The 26,279-nt window shown below is 34.6% G+C and overlaps 1 protein-coding gene across 1 annotated transcript in view; it reads right to left on the bottom strand.

Annotated features, from left to right (window-relative positions):
* The window catches only part of LOC101889189 (protein dachsous), a 472,944-nt gene that overhangs the window by 88,308 nt on the left and 358,357 nt on the right, over nt 1-26,279 (bottom strand). Inside the window, exons 3-6 of the mRNA XM_059121118.1 lie at nt 15,004-15,184; nt 10,732-11,301; nt 5,594-5,772; nt 4,666-5,379 (exon numbers count right to left, since the gene is read on the bottom strand). Of these exons, the coding sequence (XP_058977101.1) occupies nt 4,666-5,379; nt 5,594-5,772; nt 10,732-11,301; nt 15,004-15,184 (1,644 nt within the window). The remainder of the gene's footprint in view (nt 1-4,665; nt 5,380-5,593; nt 5,773-10,731; nt 11,302-15,003; nt 15,185-26,279) is intronic.

Below are 26,279 nucleotides of genomic sequence, written 5' to 3' on the forward strand. Positions count from 1 at the left end.
TGCAAAACGATTTCAAACAATTCCTGCAGCATTCCTATGTGCTCCTCTGAAATGTAATTAACGTATATACGTCCATTCTTTCGTTGGTTTGCTTTTTTTTTGTCCCCTGCCACACAATTAAAGTGACATTGTTAATAAACATTTAACAAACAAGCAACAAATGCCTACTGGTTTTAATTGAAAAATTAAGTCTCATTGTTTTGTATTTGAATACATTGCAAAAAAGAAAAAAATGTATGGCCAAGCAACAGGTCCGTTTCAGCACACGCTATCAGTTGGCAACCAAATAAACCAACAGCTAAAGAATGTTGAAGTCAACATTAAATGAGAGAGGGGCAGAGGGGGGACACCAAAAGACGGCTGTCTAACATAAATCACTCAACAATGTTGCCACAGCAGCAGCAATACGGCTGAGTTTTAAACATCATTCCGTGATTGACTTGGGGTATGGGACATGTTGACATGTCTGTCGGTCTGGCTGTCTGTCTGGTTGGTTGGGACACAAAAGCTTGGGTTAAAAAAATTGAAATAAAACAAAACAAATGAAAAGGTTGGAGTTAAAAGAGGGTTTTAGCAGAGATTGTTGTAGCTTGAACTAATTTCCTGGAAACTAAATGTGAATTATCCTTTTGAAGATAAACCAACTCATTAAAGGTACTAATGTTTACCAAGAACTGAACAGAGGATAGGAGAAATTTCGATATATTTCAGGGGTCTGATATTTGAATTTTCAAAAAAAAAAAAAAATTGATTTTAAGCAAGAACTTTTCAATGACTATCATTCTGCACTTTGAGGAAATAAGTTTTCCATAGAGCATCTGAGATATAATATTGGATTTTAATGAAGAGCCTTAGAGTCTACAATAATGTATTTTTCAGGAACATCTGAGACATAAATTCATAAAGATTATCTAATTAACAGATACCAATGTCTAAAAAGGGTCTTGAAATGTTAACAAATAAAAAAAAAACATTAAGTTCGGCCTGGCCAAACTTTTAATACCCTCCACCTTAGGGTAAAAGAAACATTAGAAGAAATGTGACAAAAACCATTAAATTACCGAATATCGGGAGGTACCGTTATATGGGGGCTATACCAAAACGTGGACCTATAATTAAATGTTTCGCTACACGAACTAGGACCCATTAGGACCCACAAATACCAATTTTTAGACAAAATAGTGAAAAAATGTGGCAAAAACCATAAAAATACCGAATATCGAGATGTACCGTTATATGGGGGCTATATCAAATCATGGACCCATGCATGCAATGTTTCGCCACCGGAGCTGAAACCCATTATGACCAACAAATACCAATTTTCAGACAAATCCGTGAAAAAAGGTTGCAAAAGTCATCAAATTACCGAATATCGGGAGGTACCGTTATATGGGGGCTATACCACAACGTGGACCTATACATGCAATGTTTTGCCACACGCTCAGGGACCCGTTGTGACCTACAAATACCAATTTCCAGACAAATCCGCGAAAAAATGTGCCATAAATCATCAAAATACCGAATATCGGGAGGTACCGTTATATGGGGACTATATCAGAACGTGGACCGATATATCATTTTCAATACCAACCATCCTAGACACAATGCAAATAGCTCTGCTAAATTTTGGCGCTCTACGTCAAATAATGTGGGCTGTATCGTGATTTCAACAGACTGACGGACATTGTTAAATCAACTTAGAATTTTATGCTGATTATGAATATATATACTTTATGGGGTCTAAGACGAATATTTAAGGATGTTACAAACGGAATGACGAATTTAATATACCCTCCTTTCCAAGGTGGAGGGTATAAAAAGAGGATGCAAAATTCAAAAGCTTTCTGTAAATTAACTAGTTTGAGAACAGCACTATTAAATTTACTAAAATATAAACATTCTACAAAGTTTCCGCTACTTCGACAGCGACAAGTCTACCTTAAAATTTTAGATTCCTCCCAATAGTTCGTGTTAGGCCTTTTTACACCCTCCACCATACATAACATGGAGGGTATATTAAGTTCATGCTAGAGTCAAAACGAATTAAGATTGGAAGCTTTGCACCGATCAGTCTTTTGTCTACAGGCTGGTCAATATCGTTTACGATATCGTATAGCCCCTATATAACGGTACCTTTAAATACAGGGTAAGATGAACAAACTGCAACCAATTTCAGACTACTGTCATTTCTAAGCCACTCGTCCGACAGCTGTTAAAATAATTCCACCGACAGCTAATTATTTTGTTTATAAGCGTACAAAAGCATTTTGGTGAGAATTTTCCAGAAAAAAATTTATTCGTGATGGAATTCAAGCGTGATAGTGTGATATCTATATATATTTGGCTCGAAAACCACAAGTGGCTATCGTTAGAGCACTCCAGCATTTAAATGTGAATAAATCTTTTGTATCTCGTACCATCGCTCGTTACCGTGATATTGGTAGCGTAGCCCAACATCAAGGAAGGAGACAGAGGAAAACAGCAACATCAGAAGAAATGGTTCGAAAAGTAAAGAAGCGACATGAACAAAATTCGCATTGCAGTGGCCGAAAAATGGCTCGTGAGCTGAACATATCGCAATATTCTATTCGGCAAATATTGAAAAATGAGGGGAAAAATCTTTGAAATTCCAAAAAGTGCTAGAACTTACACCGCAACAGAAAGAAAGTAAACTCAAAAGAGCTAAAGAGTTGCTTCGCTTGGCCGAAAGTGGTGAACTGCCGAATTTGGTTTTCTCCGATGAGAAAACATTCGTTGTCCGGAAGTTTGTAAACAAAGGCAAACAAAATTATCGTGTTTACTTGCCAAAGAGGCCCGCTGAAAATGTGCACCTTCGGTTGGCCACTAGAACTCAAGCGCCGGCCATGGAGATGGTGTGGGCCGCAATAGCAGCCGATGGTCGCCCCCTGTTCGTATTAATCGACCGTGGCATCAGAATAAATTCCGAATATTATCGCGAAAATATTCTGGAGGGCGTATTAAAGCCTTGGGCACGCAAACATTTTGGCCGCGAACCTTGGACATTCCAACAGGACTCAGCATCATCGCACTCAGCACGCGCCCCACAAGAATGGTTACAAAATGAGGTTCCTCGCTTAATGCTGAATATTATCGCGAAAATAATCTGGAGGGTGTTATAAAGCCTTGGGCACGCAAACATTTTGGCCGCAGACCTTGGACATTCCAACTGGACTCAGCACCATCGCACTCAGCACGCGCCACCCAAGAACGGTTACAAAATGAGGTTCCTCGCTTCATTTCCAGCGCACAATGACCACCAAAATCTCCGGATACCAATCCGTTGGACTATTGTGTCTGGAGTATTTTGGAAAGAGAGGTTGGCACTAAAATTTACCAAAGTGTCGATCGCCTCAAGCAAGCGCTTCGGCGGGAAATGGGCCAAAATACCACAGAGCAACATTCGGGCAACGTGTGACGATTTCATTGGCCGTTTGAAGGCCATAATTCGTGCCAAAGGTCACCAATGCGAAAAAATCTCAACTTATTCTAAAATTTGATGCTATTTCCGAAATTTTTTGCTTTCATTCAATAAAATTTAAAAAAAATGTAAAATTTATGGTATTTGACTTTGTTGCAGTTTTTTTATCTCCCTGTACCTTTGTACAAATTTAGTACGATTTTTAAACTTTTCGTAACCTTAAAGTACAATTTTCGAAAAACGTTTTGCTACACTTATGCTGCTCTCCATTAGTGTTTCGCTTTCCAAATTTCAGAATTCCAACTGTTTCCATATGCCCAATACCAAGTAACTTTCCGTACCATTTTAGTGGAAATTTCCCAGAAACCCATCCTTTCCACACGCCTACGCACAAAGACGGACCCTCGTGCAAAATTTCAAGATTCTAGCTTTAGCCGTTTCGTTTGGGCACTGATTCTCTTTTCACAGAGTTTTCAAAGTAATTTTGTTGGTATAATCTAAGATCAAATTTTAATTCTTCTATCAGAGCTTATAACATATATTTTTATCCAGGACTTTCAGAGCCTAAATGTGCACAAAATATATTTTTTTTTCAAGAACTGTATATTGAAGTTTTACTTAAAATATGATGTGCTATTTTGTAGAAGTGCTTTTAATTCTATAATGTTTAGTTTTGAAAATTTAACGAAAAAAGTGTCTTCAAAATCAAAAAAAAAAAAAAAAAAATCCAAAATCGTAAAGAAATATTACTTCCCCAACTCAACACTAAATTTACATTATCTACGCCCCTGTAGCTTACATTTTCAAATATTTCATTTAATTTAATAAACAACAAATTTATTGATTAATGCCCTGAAATAAAATATAAAATATAAAATATTTAACGTCAATGGCATGATGGCAGGCCAAAAAAATCCAAAAACTATTCCAAATTAAATTAACGTCAAAAATAAAATAGTTGCGGATGGCAAAAAAACCCCTCCAAACAAGTTTGTGTCTTAAGTCTTTTGTTTGTGTTTGGCCAGACTCCAGCCTCTGGTCTGGTGGTTACAAGGAAATTTGAACGACTTTGTTTATTTTTTGTTTTCGTTTTTTTGTTTTTGCAACTGTCTGTTAAAATGTTTATAAGATTGAAATGCTTCTGTTGTTTTGTTGTTGTATTTTGCAACCAGCCAGTTGTGTGTGTGTGTGTATATCTCTGAGTGCATTTGCCTGAGTTCTCTTACCTGTGAATTAACTGGCATTGATTCCAACACTTTTACATGGTACTCATTACGTTCAAATTCTGGCGGATTATCATTGACATCCTGTACTTCCACGACAATGGTTAAATTGCTTGATAAACGTGGCTGCCCAGCGTCCATGGCAGTGACAATTAACGTATGTCTCTGTGAAGTTTCGTAATCCAAGTGTCGTGACAATGTTAGGTGGCCCGAACGTGCATCGATAGCAAAAAGATTTTGTAACTTAGAACCAATGCCACTGCCACTACTACCACTGCTGCTGCTGCTGCTGCCACTGACACTATCGCCAGTACCACTGCCACCGCCACCACCACTACCACCTCCAATTCCAGCCGTAGAACCGCCATATGCAGATGTCTGACTCGAAGCTGTACCCAGTACAGTTTTTAAGCCAGTACCTTGATTATTTTGTGGCTGCAATGATGCATTCGCCTGAGAAGATGCTCCACCGGGGCCTGTTGTGGCCGTGGCTGCTGTCGTCTTGGCTGAAGACATCGTGACATTGTTGAAAGTGTCTGTCGTTGTTAACATTGTCAATATATATGAGATTTCAGCATTTTTACCAGAATCCCTGTCATTAGCATAAGCGGCATACAAAGGTTTGCCCAATTCGAAATTTTCAGGAACTGAGATGCGTATGATATTCGTTTCGAATTCGGGTGCATTGTCATTAACATCTTCGATTATAATATTGACCTGGAAGGGGGAGGAGAAAGAGACGAAAATTGTAAATAAAATGGAGAATTGAAGAATAGAATGGAATATTTTGACGAAATGCTTGTTTTGGAATTGTCAAGTTTTGTTAAAGCTGTAGCTATTGACAATTTTTGAAATTTAGATATTCCTTTACATCTTTTTAGGATTGAATTATTATTATTTCTTCTTTTTTCGGACATTTCTCCATACTTACTTGCGTATATCCTTGATGCGAAGTATGACTCATGGTCGCCTGTATATTTAACAGCACATGGGACTTCATTTCCCGATCCAAGGGATTGGCCACTCGTATATTGCCAGAATTTTCATCGATTGTAAAATATCCCTCATTATTGCCAGCATAGATGGAGTAATGGACGGCATTGCGATTAACTAAAAATATAAGAAAGAAATTAGACAATAGACCATAACAAAATTGAAAATTATGAATAGAATAAATAAATACTAAGTATCATTTTTGCTTATATATTTAATGACATTTACAGCTATAATTCCGAGTTTTGCTGAGGTTTCTGTGCCTATCAGACCATATGACAGTATATTTTCAAAATATTCTTCTAGAATAATCAAGGCAGCATTTCTGATTTCCAAAGAAGGCTATTTCAATAATCGGCATAGGAATGTGCATTTTTGAAAAATATTTTTTTCAAAGGCTATCAAAAGAACCAGTATCCATGATATAAATATTAAAACATTTTTGGAAGACTATTTAAACCATTCCGACACATGGACATTGAGTTTTTTTTACAGTGACTTCAAAGTGGATTTTCATTTGTTCTCTTCAGAACACTAAAGGTGTATTTTTAGAAACATAGTTTCTCCGGGAATTTTAAACCAATCAATGAGGACTTTCAATGGATCACAACATTTTTCAAAGACCCGTACACTGCAAAATGTGAAGTCTTAAGGAATATATCTCCAACGATCAACAGAGAAATAGAGGTGACATTTTAAATAATTTTTTTAAAGAACAACAGTACACAGAACATAGATTTGTAAAGAAAATTTTGTTAGGGACCAACAGACCAATAAATATCGTTTTTTAAGAAATTTTGTCAAGGATCAACAAAACAAAATCTAATGTTAAAAATATTTTTGTAATCACCAACTGGCCACAACCAATAGATGTGAATTTTTAATTTTTGCCAGCTACTTACAGGCTTACAGACGTGGATTTTTAAGAATATTTTGTGAAGGACCAACCGAACAAATATGGATTTTTTAAAGAATATTTTTTCAAGGATAAGCAGATCTTAGAGTTTTAAAACTGCTGACTTTATATATAGACGGTTCCCAGATGAAGATACCGGTACTGCTGTATTCTGCCCTAATCTAACGATGAACGCTCATATAAGCTTAATGGCAATTTCAGCGTTTACACCAGAAGATTCTTGCATCAAGAAGCAGACGAAAAAGGACCAGTGGCTTTACAGGTCGATAGTCAGTTGAGTGTTAAGTCAAGTACCTTTAAAGCGTGATCCACTCTTGACTGCAAAAAAACCTTCATTGACAATCGTGATTGCGAAACGTAGATGTTTAAAGCAAATTTTTGAAAGGACTTAAAAGCCAACAAACGTGGTTTTTAACGAATATTTTTCAAGGAGGAAATTTTAAATTTTTGAAGATTTTGTTTTGAAGGATAAACATAATTTTTGAAGGACCAACAGGGAATTTAACTTGTCTTTTTAAATAATATTTTTAAAGGACAAACAGGGAAATTATCGTAGATTTTCAAAGAATAATTTTTCAAAGACCCACAGGGAAATTTAATGTAGTTTTTTAAAAAATATTTTTTTCAAGGACCAACATACCACCAAATCTGAATTTTTTAACAATATTTTTTAAGGACCATCAGACCAACAATCCTTGAATTCTTTTTAAGGAATGTTTTTCAAGGACCATCAGACATACGAACGTGGTTTAGAAAAAAATAGTTTTTAAGGACCAAAAGATCACTAAACGTGGATTTTTAAAGAATATCTTTCAAGGACCAACAGACTAATAAACTTGGATTTTTCAAAGAATATTTTTTCAAGGACCTACAATAAACTCGTATTTTTCAAAGAACATTTTTTTAGGTCCAACAGACCCAATGTGAATTTTTTAAATAATATTTTTTCAAGGACCAAAAAACCTCTAAGAATGTATTTTTGTAGAATGTGATTTGTTTTTGGGACCAAAAGACCAATAAACGTGGATTTTTACAGGTTTTTTTGAGTACCAACAGACCACGAATCTTCAAGGACCAACAAAACATTATTCCACGGACTTTTTTATTTTTAAAATATTATTTCAAGAACCATCGAACGTGGTTTTTTAAAGAGTATTTTTCAAGGACCATCAGACTAAAAAACATGGATTTTTTCAAGAATATTTTCTCAAGGACCCACAGACCAATAAACGTGAATTTTTCAAAGAATATATTTTTAGGATCAACAGACCACGAAATGTGGATTTCTTAAAGAATATTTTTCAAGGACCAAAAAAAACTCCAAGAGTTTATTTTTATAAAATGTGATTTCCAAAACACCTCTGAACGTGGATTTTTACAGATTTTTTTTGAATACCAACAGGCCACGAATCTTCAGGGAACGAAAAAATTTTTTTCCAATTTTGAAAATATTATTTCAAGAACCATCGATTTAAAAAGATATTTTGTTAAATTCAGAGACCGATCGTGGATCTTAAAAAATATATTTTTCTTTTTTAAATCAAACTTGGATTTTATTATCCCAGATCTCTAAAGATAATTTTTCTTTGTGCAAAATCCATTACAAGTAGGTTTTTAAAAATATTTTTGTTCTTCAAGGACCAAACGTAGCATTTATTTATTTGACAAGGATCAAACACGGTTTTATAGACATTATTTCATAAAGACCAAAATCTAAGTTTGATTGGCGAAAATATTGGGATGTGTGAAATTTGAAAAGATTCGAATACTTATTTCACATTTTATGAGTGATGCAGCTATTGAAAAATGTTAACCCCTTGTGGGAGAGGTAACAATATTAGATCGATAGATCGATATATTGTATCTCCACATCTTTTGTTGACAGAAATATTGAAAATATCGGACTCTTATTTCGCAGTTTATAAGAGTTATAATTATCCCAAAATTGTAACCCTTGTGAGGGAGGTACTTGAGGGAGTGCGCCGATGTTGTCAATTTTCGCACTCGCACTGCATAAAGTAAAATATGTTATTTGAAAATATTGACCCTCTGTACTGGAGGTACCAGAAAAAGTGAACCGATATTGCCCATCTGCCAACCAGATCTATGTTTGATAACAATATTATTGTGCACCAATTTTGGACCAATTCGAGAGTTATTGTGCACACCAGAAAGACGGACGAACGGACACCCCAATTGTCCTGAAACGGATTTGGTCCAAAGAGACCTAGAGTTGAAAACCGTTATTTCAATGAGGCGCGTTTTTGAGGACCAAACTCGTATTTTAAAACAGATTTTTTAATCAATTTTTTTCGAACAATGTCTTACAAGGTCTACAAAGATTTCTTCGTAGAAGATTTATCAAAGACTTTCGTATATATCAATGTGCAATTGAAAGAGAATAGTTGTTATGGAGTTCATATTAGGGTCAAAGATAAAAAATCGGGTGAATAATATAAGTGGGAGCTATAGCTATATGTGAACCGATTTTCACCAAATTCCACATACTTCCTTTTACGCATGTTTCGGCTAATATTGCACATTTGGTTGACAATAAAAGACAAATCGGATGAAGATATATATGATAGCTATACATAAATATTGACCGATTATCTTCAATTTCAATGGGGTTCGTCCTTGATTTGTGCAAAATTTCAGCGCGATCGGACAATAAATGCGAACTGTATTTTGTTACCAAAAATACATGGACAGACAGACGGAAGGACGTCGATAAATCGATTCAGAAGGTGATTCTATGATGATGCTTAAAATTAACCATGGGTCTCGTTTTCTTCTCTACGTTACAAATAAATGGCCAGGAGATAATATTCTGTACCAAAGTGTTACGTAGGGTATAGAAATATATTTCGGTGAAGTACCAGACCGGTAATTCTGACTTTTAATAATATTAATTCAAGGACTGTTTTCTTGAAATAATTTTTTCAAAGATTACCTGAGCAAATATTTAAAATTTTACTAAGTCATATCAGAGCAATCATCAATACTTTTTATTGACAATTTATTTATTTTATATTTTTTACATTGATATTTTATATTTGAATTTTTGTGACAATAGAATCTAGGCTTGTAGGAAACATTTTCAAAATACCTGAACACAAACAACCTCTTGATAACCCATATCAAACAATTTGCAATGATTTTCAAGTTTCTCTTGATTTGTTTTCCAGTGATTTCAAAACAACCCAAAAATTCCTTCAAAAGCCACTTGAGTTTCGTATGAAACCTCTCCAAGGATCTTCACTTTTCGCTAAATCCCAAACCACAAAAAATCGTTATTAATATGGAACAAAATAAGATTGTTTTTCCTTTTTTTTTGGTTTGGTCTCAAACGCTTATTGGAAGGAGCCTACAGAAACAAAAAAACAGAACACAAAACAAAATTGTCTATACTGTCAATCAAATGTTCAGATATTTGTTTCCAAATCATTGAATTAATGAATACCTTTTTTTGCTTCAATGAGTTTAAATTGAAAAAGAAAAATGAATACCAAAGAAAAAAAGCGAAATAAAAAATATCCCCTCTTTAGCATTATTATCTAAAGGATCGTTAAGGCGATGACGACGTCGTCGAAGATGATGATGATGTACCTCATTAAAATGTTGACAAGGACAAAAATGAGAAAAGAGTGCACAGTGGGTTGAGAAAAATAAGCAATAAATATTTCTTATAAAAATTGTTCTCCATATTAAATGAATGAGTTGAGGAGCTATTTAATGGAAGCAAATTTCTGAAAAAAATGTGTAAGAAAATAATTAAAATATCTCTCTACTTGAGGTTGATTTAGGTTCAAATCATAGCTGAGAACATTTATTGGTTGTATTTGTAACTACCGTGCTGGGTTCACCTGTTTCTCATTTTTTTATCTCCCATTTCTGCAAAGAACTTCAATTTTAATCCACGAAGAAATCCCAAAAAAATAAAAAAAGAAAAATATGCTTAGCTGTTTCACTACAAATTCTGCTCATCATATTATGTGTCTCTTTTTCGTTTCAGAAATAAAAAAAAAAAAAACAAAAATATAAAAACCCAACGCCTCCTTGGCCTCAACAACAATAAATTCTTATATTTTGCTTTTATTCGATTTTTTTCCTTTCCTTTAATTTTTTTTCCGTTTTTTTCTTGCTGTTCTTCAACTCACCTGCATCTGTGCTCGTCGCCTGTATTGTACCCACAACAGTGCCACGCATGACATCCTCTTTTACGTAGAAATTATAACGTAATTTTTCAAATATTGGTGGTCTTTGCGTGGCATCAATTATGTTCGCATATACCAGTGCGTCGTGTTGTGTCCTCAATCCGCCACCATCGCTGGCCGATACATTCAACACATGTTGTTGCTGAGATTGCGTGCGCGTCGATAACATATTGGGGCGATTTACAAAAATTTCACCCGTAGCACGATCGATGCGAAAGAGGCCGACATCGTTGCCGCCAACAATGCGATAGGTGAGGGCACCAAAACGTCCCGAATCCGGATCGGTAGCCATAACGGTGACAATCGGTGTCTGGGCATTCATGGTGGCAGCGGCTGCTGCCGAGCCAGCTGCAGCAGATGATGACGACGATGATGATGGCGATGAAGATGATGACGACGATGATGCTGATGAATCACGCAGTGAGACCTTATACTGGGCTGGATAGAATGTTGGGCGATTATCATTGATATCGGTTAGTTGAATTTTCACAATGGATGTTGTACTTAAACCACCTGAAAAGGGAAGAAGAGAAAAACGTTGGAATTAGGAATTAAAATTATTTTTTTAAAATGGGAACAAAATAGAAATCTTCAAAATATCTGAAGGTAAGGGAAATATAATGTTATGCATCTTTATTTCGAATATTGTGGATCAGAAATCTCCAAGAAAAAAATCTTCTAATATTCCTCCGTCTTGTGAAAAGTTGGTATTCTCTCAACTGCAATTGTGAAAGTGCTAAAATCATTTTTCAGGAATATTTTTGGAATAACCATTTATATTTGTGAGAATTTTTTCAAAGACTACCAGAACTGTCCTCGTTGAGTTTTCTCATTTTTTATAAGAACTTATCTATATTGGGAGACATTTAGAGACAAATTTTAAGCGATAATAGCGAAAATGTAATAATGGATATTTTTTCTAGGTATTTAGGGTATTTTTCGGAGGAGATGTATCAGAGCTCAAATAGTTGATATTTTATTTTTTTTTTTTGCAGATCATGTCGTGGCCAAAGCTAACTTCGTGGACATTTTTATAGTGATTTCAAAGAAAAATAATGTACATTTTATAAGTTCCTTTTCGAGAACTTTCAGATCTATAACCGTGGATCTTGCAAGAGGACTCGCTTGCAAAGTTTGTCAACGCTATATTCTTCTACATTTTTAAAGGGCAATTTCCAAGGATCATTAGGAATCTCTACTATTATTTTCTCATAAACTACTAAAGCCATAATTTTCAAGTTCCAGCCGAATTATGCCCATGGTTAAAGTATATTTTTCATTTTATGTCTGGGCAATAGTTGTAGACATAAGTACATGATCTTCTGTAAGAACACCTATTGTATTTTTATTCGAACTTTCAAAGGTCGTATATTGTAAGTGCCCTGGCCCTACTAAGAGGAGTCATATTGGTAATATGTGCAAAAGGGTACTGATTTTTTCTAAGAAGTCCAATTTCAATGAGATCACCGATTGGTCATCTATGAGAAGATCCATGAGTATTGTATGGGAAGATATTAGTCTTTTGTGCAGCTATGACAATACTCAGGGTCTACAGAGACCCATGGGTCTTTTACGAGAGAGTTTTTGATTTAAAGACAGTAGATCAATTCTATTTTCTTGTTTTTTTTTGTGAGAGTACCAGGGTGAGATAAAAAAAAAACAGGGTGAGATAAAAAACTGCAAGAAGGTCAACACCATAATTTTTACATTTTTTTTTTTTAAATTTTATTGAATGAAAGCAAAAAATGTCGGAAATAGCATCAAATTTTAGAATATAGAATTTATCACGGATTATGGCCTTCAAACGGCCAATGAATCCGTCACACGCTGCCTGAATGTTGCTCTGCGGTATTTTGGCTCACTCCCGGCGAAGCGCTTGCTTGAGGTGATCGACACTTCGGTGTATTTTAGTGTCAACCATGCTTTCCAAAACACTCCAGACACAATAGTCCAACGGATTGGTATCCGGAGATTTTGATGGCCATTGTGCGCTGGAAATGAAGCGAGGGACCTCATTTTGTAACCAATCTTGGGTGACGCGTGCACTAAGCAGTCCTGTTGGAATGTCCAAGGTCTGACAAATGGCTAAAGGCTTTAATAAACCCTCCAGAATATTTTCGCGATAATATTCGGCATTTATTCTGATGACACGGTCGATTAATACGAGCGGAGAGCGACCATCGGCTGTTATAGCGGCCCACACCATCACCATAGCCACCATGGCGCTTGAGTTCTGGTGGGCAACCGAAGGTGCACATTTTCAGCTGACCTCTTTGGCAAGTAAACACGATCATTTTGTTTGATTACAAACTGCTGGACAGCGAATGTTTTCTCATCAGAGATAACCAAATTCGGCAGTTCACGACTTTCGGCCAAGCGAAGCAAATCTTTAGCACTTTTCTTTCTGTTGCGGTGCAAGTTCTTGCACTTTTTGGAATTCCAATGACTTTTCCCCGAGCTCATTTTTCAATATGTGCGGAGTGGAATAATGCGGTGTGTTCAGCTCATGAGCAATAGCCATTTTTCGGCCACTGCGACGTGGGTTTCGATCAAGTCGCTTCTTTACTTTTCGAGCCATTTCTGCTAATGTTGCTGTTTTCTTCCGTCCACTCCCTTGACGTCAGGCTACGCTACCAGTGACACAAAAGATTTATTCACATTCAAATGCTGGAGTGCTCTAACGATAGCCAATTGTAATTTTCCAGGCAAATATAAAGAAATCACACTTGAATTCCATCAGGAATAACTTTTTTTCTAGAAAATTGTCACCAAAATTCTTTTGTAGGCTTGTAAACAATATAATGAGCTGTCACTGGAATAATTTTGAACAGCTGTCGGACGAGTGGCTTAGAAATTACAGTAGTCTGAAGTTGGTTGTAGTTTTTTCCATATCACCCTGTAGGCCCGCGAAAATTTTTCTTTAAAATATAAATTTGTTTGTGGCTTGGTCCTGGAAAGTGTAACTAAATATCCTGGAATGTATGCCTAAAAATTATACTTAAAAAATGCAAGCTTTGAAAAATATTCCCAAAAATTCCTTAAAAAAATCATACAAAGCCAACATTTATTCGTCAAAGGGTCCTTGAAAATATTCCTCAAAAATCAATATTTGTCGGTCTGTTAGTCCTTAAAAAATATTCCTCAAAAATCTACATTTTTCGGTTCGTTAGTCATTGGAAATATTTATAAAAAATCCATTTTCTGGGTCTGATAACCCTTGGAGAATATTCTTCAAAAAAACCAGGTTTATTGCTCCCATGGTCCTTAAAAAAATTATTCTTTAAAAATCAAACTTTGACGGTCCGTAAGACCTTGAAAAAATATTCTTTAAAAAATACAACCTCGGGGTCCATTAAGCTTTTAAAAACATTTTAAGAAATTCAGACTTGGCGATCCTTTAGTCCTTAAAAATATTTATAAAAAATCCACCTTTGACGGTTTTTTATTCCATGAAAATATAGAAAAAAAATCCAAGTTAATTGCTCTGATGGTCCTGAAAAAATATTCTTTAAGAAATCCACGTTATTGGTACTTCAAAAAGGGTCCTTGAAAATATTCCTCAAAAATTCGTATTTGTCGGTCTGTTAGTCCTTAAAAAATATTCCTCAAAAATCTACATTTTTCGCTTCGCTAGTCTTTGGAAATATTTATAAAAAATCCATTTTGTGGGTCTGATAATCCTTGGAGAATATTTTTCAAAAAATCCAGGGTCATTGCTCTTATGGTCCTTGAAAAAATGATACTTTAAAAAATACAAGCTCGGGGTCCAGTAAGCCTTTAAAAACATTTTTAAGAAATTAACATTTGCCGATCCGTAAGTCCTTAAAATATTTATAAAAAAATCCACCTTTGACGGTTTTTTATTCCATGAAAATATAGAGAAAAAATCCAAGTTATTTGGTCTGATGGTCCTTAAAAAATATTCTTTAAAAAAACCACGTTATTGGTACTTGAAATAATCTTCTGTACAAAATCCACGTTCCAAAAAAGATACCCCATCATTTTAAGATATGCTGCAGACGTTAGATATTTTTCGGGCTTTATTGTCTGTAATGTTACATCTTTAGTTTTCCGAGAGACGGGAACCGAGAGAAGGGAAGTAAGGGACCCTTTATAGGAAAATTACGAAGTTCGGTGTATATTGTCAAGGCATAATCAAATTTTTATATTATATCATATTTATTTATTTTAAAAATATATTTTTCTCAAACATACCTCTATCGGTGGCCACAACGGGAAATTCATAGACACTCTTCTTTTCATAATCCAAATCGCCAGAAATACAAATTTCACCAGACGCTGGACGGACTTCAAATTCGTTAATTGGTCTCGACAGTGGACCCATTGTGTATGTAACCATGGCATTTACACCGCAATCCGGGTCATTAGCTGACACCTGTAACGAAACAAGGCAACAAAAAGAATACCAAATTCATTAGAATATGAAAAAAATAGAAACAAAACTTAAAACTAAAATTAAATTATTAAAACAAAATGCGCAATAAACAATAACAACGTTTAACAACTTAAATAACACCTTAATGGCGGAATGGAGAACGAAGAAGTGAAAAACCTTAAATGGGCATAATTAACATTTTGACTTTTGCTTCGACATGGCATAATTACATGTTTAGTGAATATGGTTGTTTTCAACGAAGTCAGGTTAAAGTTTAACCCTTGAGGTGACTTGATGGTTTCAGAGAGAGATCAGTATGAATATTCTACAAAAATTCTCATATATGAGACTTTACACTCACCGGAAATATACTTTATAAATTAAGAAACGGATTGGAATACAAAAAAACGGTATTTTGGAATTTTAATTGAAAAATCTCAGCCTTTGTCTGCAACCACTTCCGCCAAAAAAATCTCCAATTTTGGCCTTACTTATCTCACCTTAGGACCCCGATGCGTATGTGTTATTAGTATATCCGCCGTATTTTTTTTTTTTTGAAAACTTTTATTCAAACTTCAGCTGTCAAAGGGTTAAAAGCGTACTAAGATCTCCTTCTTGTCCGACAATGGCCAACAATTCTTATTGTTAAATAATTTGAACTTTTGCCTAACAATTTTTCCCACTGACCACGTATTTGTAATTTTTTGGTTATTACGTTTTTTTTTATTTTTTATTGTTGTTTTTGGTGTATAAAAATATATATTTTTTTCAATTAAAATTGCTGCCAGAGAGTCAGAAGAAAAAAAATCCAACAACCCCAGCGATCTTGTCGTAGACATACATTGACCAACCGCGACTCACTCGTGTTGCTTGGCCTACGAACAAAAATAATGCCAGACAAAGAATTATTTTGGTTGTTGTCGTATAGTCAGTGATCGCTATCGCTAGGTATGGGCTTGCAGTACAACCAAACCAGCAGCAAATGTTGTTGAAAATATTGAAAAGGAAAAATTAACAACAAAAGAACTAACTCGCAAAAATGCATAATTTTTGGGAGCTTTTTTGTTGCTGCTATTGGTTTCTGGTTTCTCAACACATTTAAATAAAGTTATTTCACCTACAAAAATTTTGTGTTTTTTTTTTTGCTCACAACTTGGATTATTATGTCCAATTTCGTTTGGTTTGGGAACATAGCAGTAACATGACGGGGCATAGAATATAAAAATGGCTACTTGAGTAAAAAGAAACAATTATAATTAAAGGAAGTTTCCCAGTTAGAAATTTCATGTCTGTTTCCTAAGTCTTTTGTTTTACTTTCAGAGATACCATAAAACCAATAGGTAGAAGATGAACATTTAATTTTTAGCATTCGTACATTCCTTCAAAACCTATTTTTTTTAATAATATAACACTGTTGTCTATTTTTCCGTGTTTTTGCCAAAATCGCTTCATGATTAAATTTTATTGGGTAGTGGGTCTCATTCTCTACTTTCTCTAAAATAGGTATACCTAATTAGATAATACATGAAGTACAAATACCCTCTTGACGGAGGCCTTCAATGTGGCTCTTGTTTTACGACAAAAGACCTGCATGTAATCGTCTTTAGAAAGCAAAAAGAAGGTATTCTGTAAAAACTCTTTGAAATAAATGTGTTTCAAAATAATTGACCATTGGAATAAATAGAGACCTTTAAACAGCTTATATGGGAGAAAAAAAAAACTTTACAAGCCTTGTATGGAAAATATACGATTTTCAGTGGAAATAACACCAACAAGACGTATATGTTGACAGGCTATGACTTTGGAGAAAAATTTTCAAAATGCTTTTTTATAGAAATATCATATTTGAAATGTATTCTATTTAAAACACCTCCCAAAGAACTAAACTAGATGGAGAGAATTGAATTTCAAAAAATGTCGTCTGAAGAAAACTCTAATTTCTAAAAAGTTCTTCTACCACAAGAAGCTTTTAAATGGTCTTCTTTGAACAGAAAATCATTATATAGTCATTTAAAAAGAAAAAAAAAAATTAAAATTCTCTTGTCTACAAATTTTAGAGAATTTTAGAGGATTTCAAATAACTGTAGGAATATTGAGATGAAGCCCTTAGAAGTTCTTTTGTAGACAGATTATAGTAAGTTATTAGTTCTGTTGCAGGCAAAAAAAAAAAAAAAAGATTTTCTGTAACCATATAACCTAGAAGAAACGAAAATAAAGGAAAGGTTTAAAAGGTTTCATTGAGAATGACGAGATTTTAGAAAATCTTTTTGGATAGCAAATAAGACTCCTTCAGACAAAATATTAATTATAAAAAAGAAGAGAAATACATAAAATATTTTTAAACGGTGGGGAGCCCTTTATACTCGCTTTGAGCCTCGATACTCCCTCAATATAATTTTATCTAAAAATTTCTCTCAAAGTTTTGAAAGTACCAGCAAACCATTTAGAGAATACACTCTCTTAGCTTTGATAAAAAAAATTGTCCGAGAAAGTCATGCCATTATCTCAGATATTCCCACTAAAAAATTTCTTTGAAATTACGCTTTTTGCTCTGAAAAATCTACTACTTAAGCCAAATTATCCCATAAAAGTATTTTTCAAAAATTCACTCCCTCAGCACAGATAAATCCACAAAAAAAATAAATAAATAATTAAGAGATAAATAAATAAAGATAATAAGAGTGATTGTCCCTCCAAAAATGACTTCAGCTCCTTCAGCCCCTTTGGAAAATTCACAACTGCAGTTTAGAAAGTCTCATAAAAAAAATATATATATTTTTTTTTAAATACAAGACTTCAACTTTGATAGCCCTTAAAAAATAATGTTTAAAAGTCCACGCATTCAACTTCGATAGTCTCTCAAAACATGATTTTTAAAAAACCCTGCCTTTAGCTCCGATAGTCTCTCAAAACATGATTTTTAAAAATCCATGCCTTTAGCTCCGATAGTCTCTCAAAAAATATTTTTTAATAATCCATGAAATCCCCCCCTATGGATGAAAGACCTTAGTTTTTATACCCTCAGCCATATGTCTAGAGAGGGTAAATATCATTTGATACGAACAAAAGGTGGCCCATCGAAATGATGGCTTAAGACCCTAGGTCTCTTTAGACCAAATCCATTTCAGGACATTTGGAGGCGATCTAGCGATGTCCGTCTGTCTGTCTGGCAGGATGGTGTGCACGAGAACTCTCGAAAGTCCAAACTTGGTACATCCTGATATTAGTATCAAACTTAGATCGTGCTCGGAGATGGGCAATATCGGTCACTCCTCTTGATACTTCCTCCACAAAAGATAGAATTTCCCAAACATGTATGATACTATATTTGCATTAGTGCTAGGTCAGGTTCAAAAATGGACAATATCGGTCCACTCCATTAAATACTTTCCTACAAAGGATCAAAATTTGGAATAACTACAACTCTAATAATATGTGAAGTAAAAGTCCGATTGTCTTCAAATTACACACAACACAATAGTTTTATTATTACATGGTCTGGTGTGAAAATGGAATATATCGGTCCACTCCTACTGGTACCTCCCCCTAAGAGGGTAAACAATTTTGAATATCCACGAAGCTCATAAAATGCGAAGTTAACATCAGATTATATTCTGTTATAAAGATGGTAGAGATCGGACCATTCCTTCTGGTACCTCCCCCACAAAGGGTCAATATTTTGAATAACCAAAAACGATCATTAAATCCCAAATAAGCATCCACTTCTCTTTATATTTCACACATCCCATTATTTCTACCAGTACAAGATCTGTTGTGAAGATGGGATATATATATTTTTTTTTAAATCCACGCTTTCAGTTCTGATAGTCTCATAAATTATGTATATTTTTTTGACAGTATCTAGAAAATGACCGTAATAAATCCACTATTGAAAGTCCGTCATATTTTTAAGATGTGGAAATTCACTTTCTATTTCGATAGTGGCTCAAAAAATAGTCATAAAAAACACACTTCCCCCCATGGTACAATGAATAAAAGGTAGGCTAGCTTTGAAAAAATTGCAAGTATAGAGGTCAACCTGTTTGGCTTGTAATGACAGAATCACTATAAAAACAATAAAAAAGCAAAAAACTTGTTGCATTGACTTTGAATAAATAATTTAAAACCGCGAAAACTGAATGAAAGATCAAAATTTCTTTTCAAAATCATGTTCTATACATCTCTTATGGTTTATTTCACCACAAAAACTGTAGACTTTGTCGATGCATACGTTGCAATAAGCATTTTGAAAACACCAGAGTTTGAATATTTTCTGAACAATTTGTTTATTATTGAAAAAAAAATGCGCACACATAAAAAAATGAAGTTGACATATTAAGCCAGAAAAATAAAAAAATTGAAATCATATGGTAGTTCTGCCCTACCTTGAATTCATTGTACCATGCTTCCCCCTATCATAATCCCTCAAAAAGTATTCTTCAGCATATACAATTCCGGCAAACAGCAAAATCTTCAAGACCTCCGTTGCACTTTTTTTTTTTTTTTTAATATACATTTATTTCTTTATTTGCAATCTATCTTTAAAACTAGACAATAAGCAAATTAGATAAAGTAAAGTTAACAGGAATTATGTAACTTCAGTAAGATACATAATTGTAAATGACATAATTAAAAAGAAGATATACATTTTATAAATGCAATTCCTCAATTACTTAAATCTAGTACGTGCTTTCTCTTCAGTCTTCTTGTTTCATTTATGTTGTCCAATAGAGATTTGGCAAGAGGGTTTGGATGGTTTTGAAGTCTTTCATTGTAGTTTCTACTTAGTCTTTTAATCTCTTCTTCCACTGTGCGTACTTGCAGATCTCTTGATATCGTACTATTCCTGACATACCATGGGGCATTTGTAATTAATCGTAACATCTTCGATTGAAACCTTTGTATAATATTTATGTTCGATTTACAAGATGTTCCCCATAATTGGATGCCATACGTCCAAACCGGTTTTAGTATAGCTTTATACACGCGAATTTTGTTGTTTAAATTAAGTTTAGATTTAGGTCCTAGTAGCCAATAAAGCTTGCGGCTTTTAATTTTCAGCATGTTTTGTTTTGCCTTAATATGCGGTTTCCAGGTGAGACTGCGGTCCAGCGTCATTCCAAGATATTTCACCGTGTTATGCTTGGGAATTGGTTCGTTATTAATAATAACTGGGGGGCAGTCTCCTCTTCGTAGTGAAAAAGTAATATGACTTGATTTTTCAGAATTGACCTTGATATTCCATCTTTTATACCAATTTTCAAGATCATTCAATTCGCTTTGTATATTGAAAGAGGCATTTTGGGGGCATTCATCTACTGCAGCAATGGCAGTATCATCGGCGTAGGTCGCAATAGTAACCCTTGGAGATATCGGCATATCTGCAGTGTACAGGGTGTATAAGATAGGGCCTAATACACTGCCTTGGGGAATTCCTGATCGAATTTCAATTTTGGGCGATTTTTCATCTTTAACTTTTACGTAAGCATTTCTATGACCAAGATAGCTTTTGAAAAAGAGAAAGTAGGGAGCTGGTAGTAGCTTTTTTATTTTGTACAATAATCCGTCATGCCACACACGATCGAAGGCTTGCTGGACATCTAGAAAAACAGCCGAACAATATTTTTTAGTTTCTAAAGTGTCTATTATGGTGTTGATGATCCTGTGGCATTGTTCAGGAGTGCCGTGTTTTTGTCTAAAACCGAATTGGTGATCGGGAATAATATTTTCATTTTTTAACAGCGGTAGCAATCTTTTTTTATCTGCTCGCCTTTCCTTAATAACACCAACAATTTACATTTTGAACACACATTTCTTGGTGTAGAAAATCTATTCAGACAAATTCAAATTTAGTTGGCTAATCTCTATTATTAACATTTCAAATCTAAATTAAAGGCCCATATAAAGAGTTGGTCTCATTTGTTTGACTATAAATGTATGTTAATAACACAAGACGACAAAGATTGGAATTGATTTTTGAATTTTTAAACAAAAATTACAGAAGTATGGGTCGATTTTTTGGATATAAACTTGAAAATCTGAAATTTTCTATACTTTAAAATAATTTTTAAATTTAATTTTTTTTAATAGAAAATTTGGCCCAATTTTGGAAAATCTGAAATTGAATATATTTTATGTTAATTTTGAACATTTAATTTTGTTTGAGGTGATTCCAGGATATCCATTCCAAGGATATTGATGAGTAGATGGTAAAAATTAAATTATATTAAATTAAAAAAAAAAATCTGGCAAAAATTCCTTTCACATTCAGTAAACCTGTGTAAAACCTCGACTGTTGACGCATTCCGATAACACACGGACCTTATTTATGCATTTTCGTTTTTAAATTTATTTTTATATCTTTTGTTACAAATGCTGAAAGTTTGCTAGAGTGTGTGTGAAAATGGTCATTTTTACTTTCAGAATGATTGCGGGTTTTCAACTATTTAGTCGATTGGTCGTTGTGAGATTTTCATTTGCCTGTCTTCCCCGATTGTCTGTGTGCTGTTTCACGTTTGAAAATATAATTATTATTAAGACTGAAATGTTAATGTTTAGCAAACTGTCCGGCCGGCTGTCTGTCTGTCCAGCTGCATTGGAGTGTTGGTTCGTTCGTTTGTTTAATGTTATGCTGTTGTTGCTATTGTTGAGCACACATTTAAATTTCATGTTTAAATGCAGTAAATTGCTTTTATATTTATTTGCACTGAACGTTTGTTTGAAAAGTTTTGTTGCCTTCTTTTTTTCTCAAAATTCCACAATTGCAGTTTTTATTGGTTTGTGTGTGTGTGAGTTTGTATATCTTGCGATCACTCAAACAAAGACATAACGAAAAATAAAAATAAGGGGGTTGGCTAAAAGCGGTGACATTTTAGTCATTAAAAATTTTGCCATGTCTTTGCATCGTTTTCAATTCTTTTTTTTTATTTTTTTTGCTTTGCCTTAATGTTTTTATTACAAATGAAGTTGTCAAAATGTTTAACAGACTGAATAATTGGTAATTCACATACATGTGTCGAGGAGGGAGGGGCGGGATGAAGGCGCTAGATGTTTATTAGGCCCCCAAACCCCGGGCACTGCATTTGCAATTATTATATGTGTTGCTCGTTCCCATGCTGCTGCAGCATATTTTAGACATATTTGATTATAGACTACAAACTTCCTACATTTGTTTTCAGTTTCATTTCATTACGAAATGTAGTGATTTTTTCCAGTTTTTTTTTTTTTTTTTGCTTAATAAAGAAATAAATGGAGCGCGCGAATACTAACATTTAATAGGCTACGCACATAAGTTCATGTAAATATCTATGATAAATTAGTGTCCATACAAATTTTGAAAACTGCCTCAACATAATTGATTGAAAACGTATATTAATCTGAACACTTGAATAATAGAGACATGTTGAAAGGGGCCGATCGTGTAGTTTTACGCCTCTTGGGTGTGTAGATAGTTGGGAGGGGTACCCAATGAAACCCGAATTTGTGATGTAAGTTTAGACATTTCTGCAGAGTTAAAATTTACAAAATGTTATTTTTTTTATTCATATAATATGCAATATTGAATATAGAAATTTGAAAATTTTCGCATCTTGCCTATAGCTCTCTGAACATGATGTCAATGAATTTTGGTATCAAAAAAAGAAAAATGTATAAAATAAGGGATTTATGATTAGTAAGTCTTTGATCATCTTTTTTTCCAGGACAAAAAATCATTCAATGTATTTTTGAAACAAGTTTTTTTCCAAGGACTTCCATAGTTATAATGGTGGATTTTACTAAACATTTTTTTTTTTAATTATTGACGAGCAATAAAGGGTGTATAAACAAGATTTTTATATAAAAAAGAGGGAGTACTAGAGCTAAAATCTTGGATTATCCCCAAATGTTTTAGAGGGACAACTAAGGTCAAAATCGTGGATTTTTATTTTGAATTATATATTATACCCTACAACACTATGTGTTGGGGGTATTATAAGTTTAATTGGGCCAAAAATTATGTAACACCTCGAAATATTGGTTTCTCACATAGGAAAGTATATATGGATCTTCCTATCTAAACGAGCTGAGTCGATCTAGCTATGTATGTCCGTCCGTCTGTCCATGTTAATTTGTAATCATTCTGCAGGTCACAATTATGGCCCGATCATCACGAAATTGAAAATGGTGGTGGGGTTTAGGTCAGAATAGAACCCTATTTCTTTTGGAGATGATCGCATGATATTTAGGGGTTGAAGTGGACCAAAAATTGAAAAACTTCCTGATTTTGCAGTTGCTCTACAGGACGCAATTATAGACCAATCATGGCGGAAGTTAGTATGGGGCTAGAGCTTCGGGCTGGGCAGAAGCCTTTTAATTTTGGTGGTCATCAGGTAATATTTAGTGGGTGAAATAGACCATAATATTTCTGTTAAATAAATGTCAAATTTTATATTAAACCGCGAATATTTTTAATAACGGCGAAACCATTACCTCGATGCCGATAGTAAATATATCGGATATATATGGCGAAATATATACAATATATATATACAAAGCTAGAATGCTTATATCTCAAGAATGGCTGGACCGATTTTGACAAATTTTGTCAATTCAGAATGCCCTCTTGGTGTGAAAGTATAAAATCTAAAAAAGTCGCATAAAAATATGCCAATAATGATGTTAATGTAGATTTTGTAGTATTTTATGATTTTTTTTATTTTTATATTTTTTTTGCATGCGATTTTTTCATTTGACTTATAATATTGAAGTGTATATTTTGTAATATTGTTTCACCGTACAACACAGGTTGGGGCTATTATATACAGATTTCAATTATCGTCCGATCCTCACGAAAATTTTCACAAGGGTAGGGTTAGACTCAGAAGGGCTAGGCCTATTGTTTTCAAAGATGTCCGCAATATATTTAGAACTGGACCAACAAAAAAAAAAAAAAATGTTCCTGAAACTAATGGACACGAAATCTCGCATGAAGTTAGAGTCAAGGACAGCGGGTAGAATGGACCACTACTTTTGTGTATAAAATTACCAACATAACTTACTGGCGATATCCGAAATACACAAAAGACGAACTTCTGATTTTTATGCTGATTTCGTTGAGGAATATAGCCAAATATCGTAGATAAGCATATCATATAGATGAGACTAAATTTGGAGATACAGAGGGGCCTCTTACTTTCGCCCGTCTGTCCATGTATTTTTGGGAAGAAAATGCAGGTGGTATTATCCGATTGAAATGAAATTTTCCCAACAATATTTGTTTGGTTCAAAGACGAACCCGACCACCGATCACCATATATGTAATATCATTCAAAATTGGATAGATTTTTTCATATTCAACCGAATTTTCCCATTTGGTGAAACCAGGTCCGTTAAATCTATTGTTCAAATAAATATTTTTTTAAATATAATTCTTATCGAGTTCATACATGCACTATTCAGCAATGTTATTTGGTGCCAGAGGTACAAAACCCTCCGTCAAATTTGTTTAAAATCGATTTGGCGTTCGATACACAGGGTGAGATAAAAAAACTGCAATAAAGTCAAACGTCATAGTTTTTAATTTTTTTTTAAATTTTATTGAATCAAAGCAAAAAATGTCGGAAATAGCATGAAATTTTAGATAATTTTAGATTTGTTCGAATTGGTAACCTTTGGCAAGCATTGTGGCCTTCTAAAGGCCAATGAAACCGCCCATATACTGACCGAATGTTACTCTGCGGTAATTTGGCGCATTCCAGGCGAAGCGCTTGCTTGAGGTGATCGACACCTTGGTATTTTTTAGTGTCAACCTTGCTTTCCAAAATACTTCAGACACAATAGTCCAACGGATTGGTATCCGGAGATTGTGGTGACTATTGCGTGCTGGAAATGAAGCGAGGAACCTAATTTTGTAACAATTCTTGGGCTGCATTTGCTGAGTGCGATGGTGCTGAGTCGTGTTGGAATGTCCAAGGTCTGCGGCCAAAGTTTTTGCGTGCCCATTGCTTAATACACCCTCCAAAATATTTTCGCGAATATTAATTCGCCATTTATTCTGATGCCACGGTCGATTAATACGAGCGGAGAGCGACCATCGGCTGTTATGGCGGCTCACACCACACCATCACCATGGCCGGCGCTTGAGTTCTGATGACCAACCAAAGGTGCTGACCTCTTTGGCAAGTAAACACGATCATTTTGTTTGCCTTTGTTTACAAACGGCTGTTTTCTCATCGGAAAAAACCAAATTCGGCAGGGCAGTTCACCACTTTCGGCCAAGCGAAGCAACTCTTTAGTTCTTTTGAGTCTATTTTCTTTCTGTTGCGGTGTAAGTTCTTGCACTTCTCAATGGCTTTACCCCGAGCTTATTTTTCAATATTTGCCGAATGGAATATTGCGATATGTTCAGCTCACGAGCAATTTTTAAGCCATTGCGACGCGGCCACGTATCGATCAAGTCACTTTTTTACTTTTTGAACAATTTCTGCTGATCTTGCTGTTTCCCTCCGTTCACTTCCTTGAGGTCGGGCTACGCTACCAGTATCACAGTAACTAGCGATGGTACGAGACACAAAAGATTTCTTCAAATTTAAATGCTGGAGCTCTCTAAAGATGATTTTTCAATTAAATATGAAGAAATCACACAAGCTTGAATTCTATCACAAAAAACTTTTTTTCTGGAAAATGCTCACCAAACTGCTTTTGTACGCTGGACTAATTTTAACCGCTGTCGGACGAGAGGCTTAGAAATGAGAGCTGAAGTTGGTTACAATTTTGATCAGCGTATAATTCTAAGACGATTTAGCTCTGTCCGTCCGTCAAAACGAATAAAGATGGGAAGCTAAAATTTTGCACAGATCAATCTTTTGTCTACAGGCAGGTCAAGGTCGAAGTGTTCAAGTGCTCTAACGATAGACACTTGTGGTTTTCCAGACAAATATCAATCAATCAGGAATTACTTTTTTCTGGAAAATTCTCACCAAAATGCTTTTGAACGCTTGTAAACCATATAATGAGCTGAACGGGAATAATTTTAACAGCTGTCGGACAAGTGGCTTAGAAATGACAGCAGTCTGAAGTTGGTTGCAGTTTTTTCATCTCACCCTGTAATCTTGAA

Source organism: Musca domestica, unplaced genomic scaffold, assembly GCF_030504385.1.
Source record: "Musca domestica strain aabys unplaced genomic scaffold, Musca_domestica.polishedcontigs.V.1.1 19, whole genome shotgun sequence".
In the NCBI taxonomy this organism is placed as follows: domain Eukaryota; kingdom Metazoa; phylum Arthropoda; class Insecta; order Diptera; family Muscidae; genus Musca; species Musca domestica.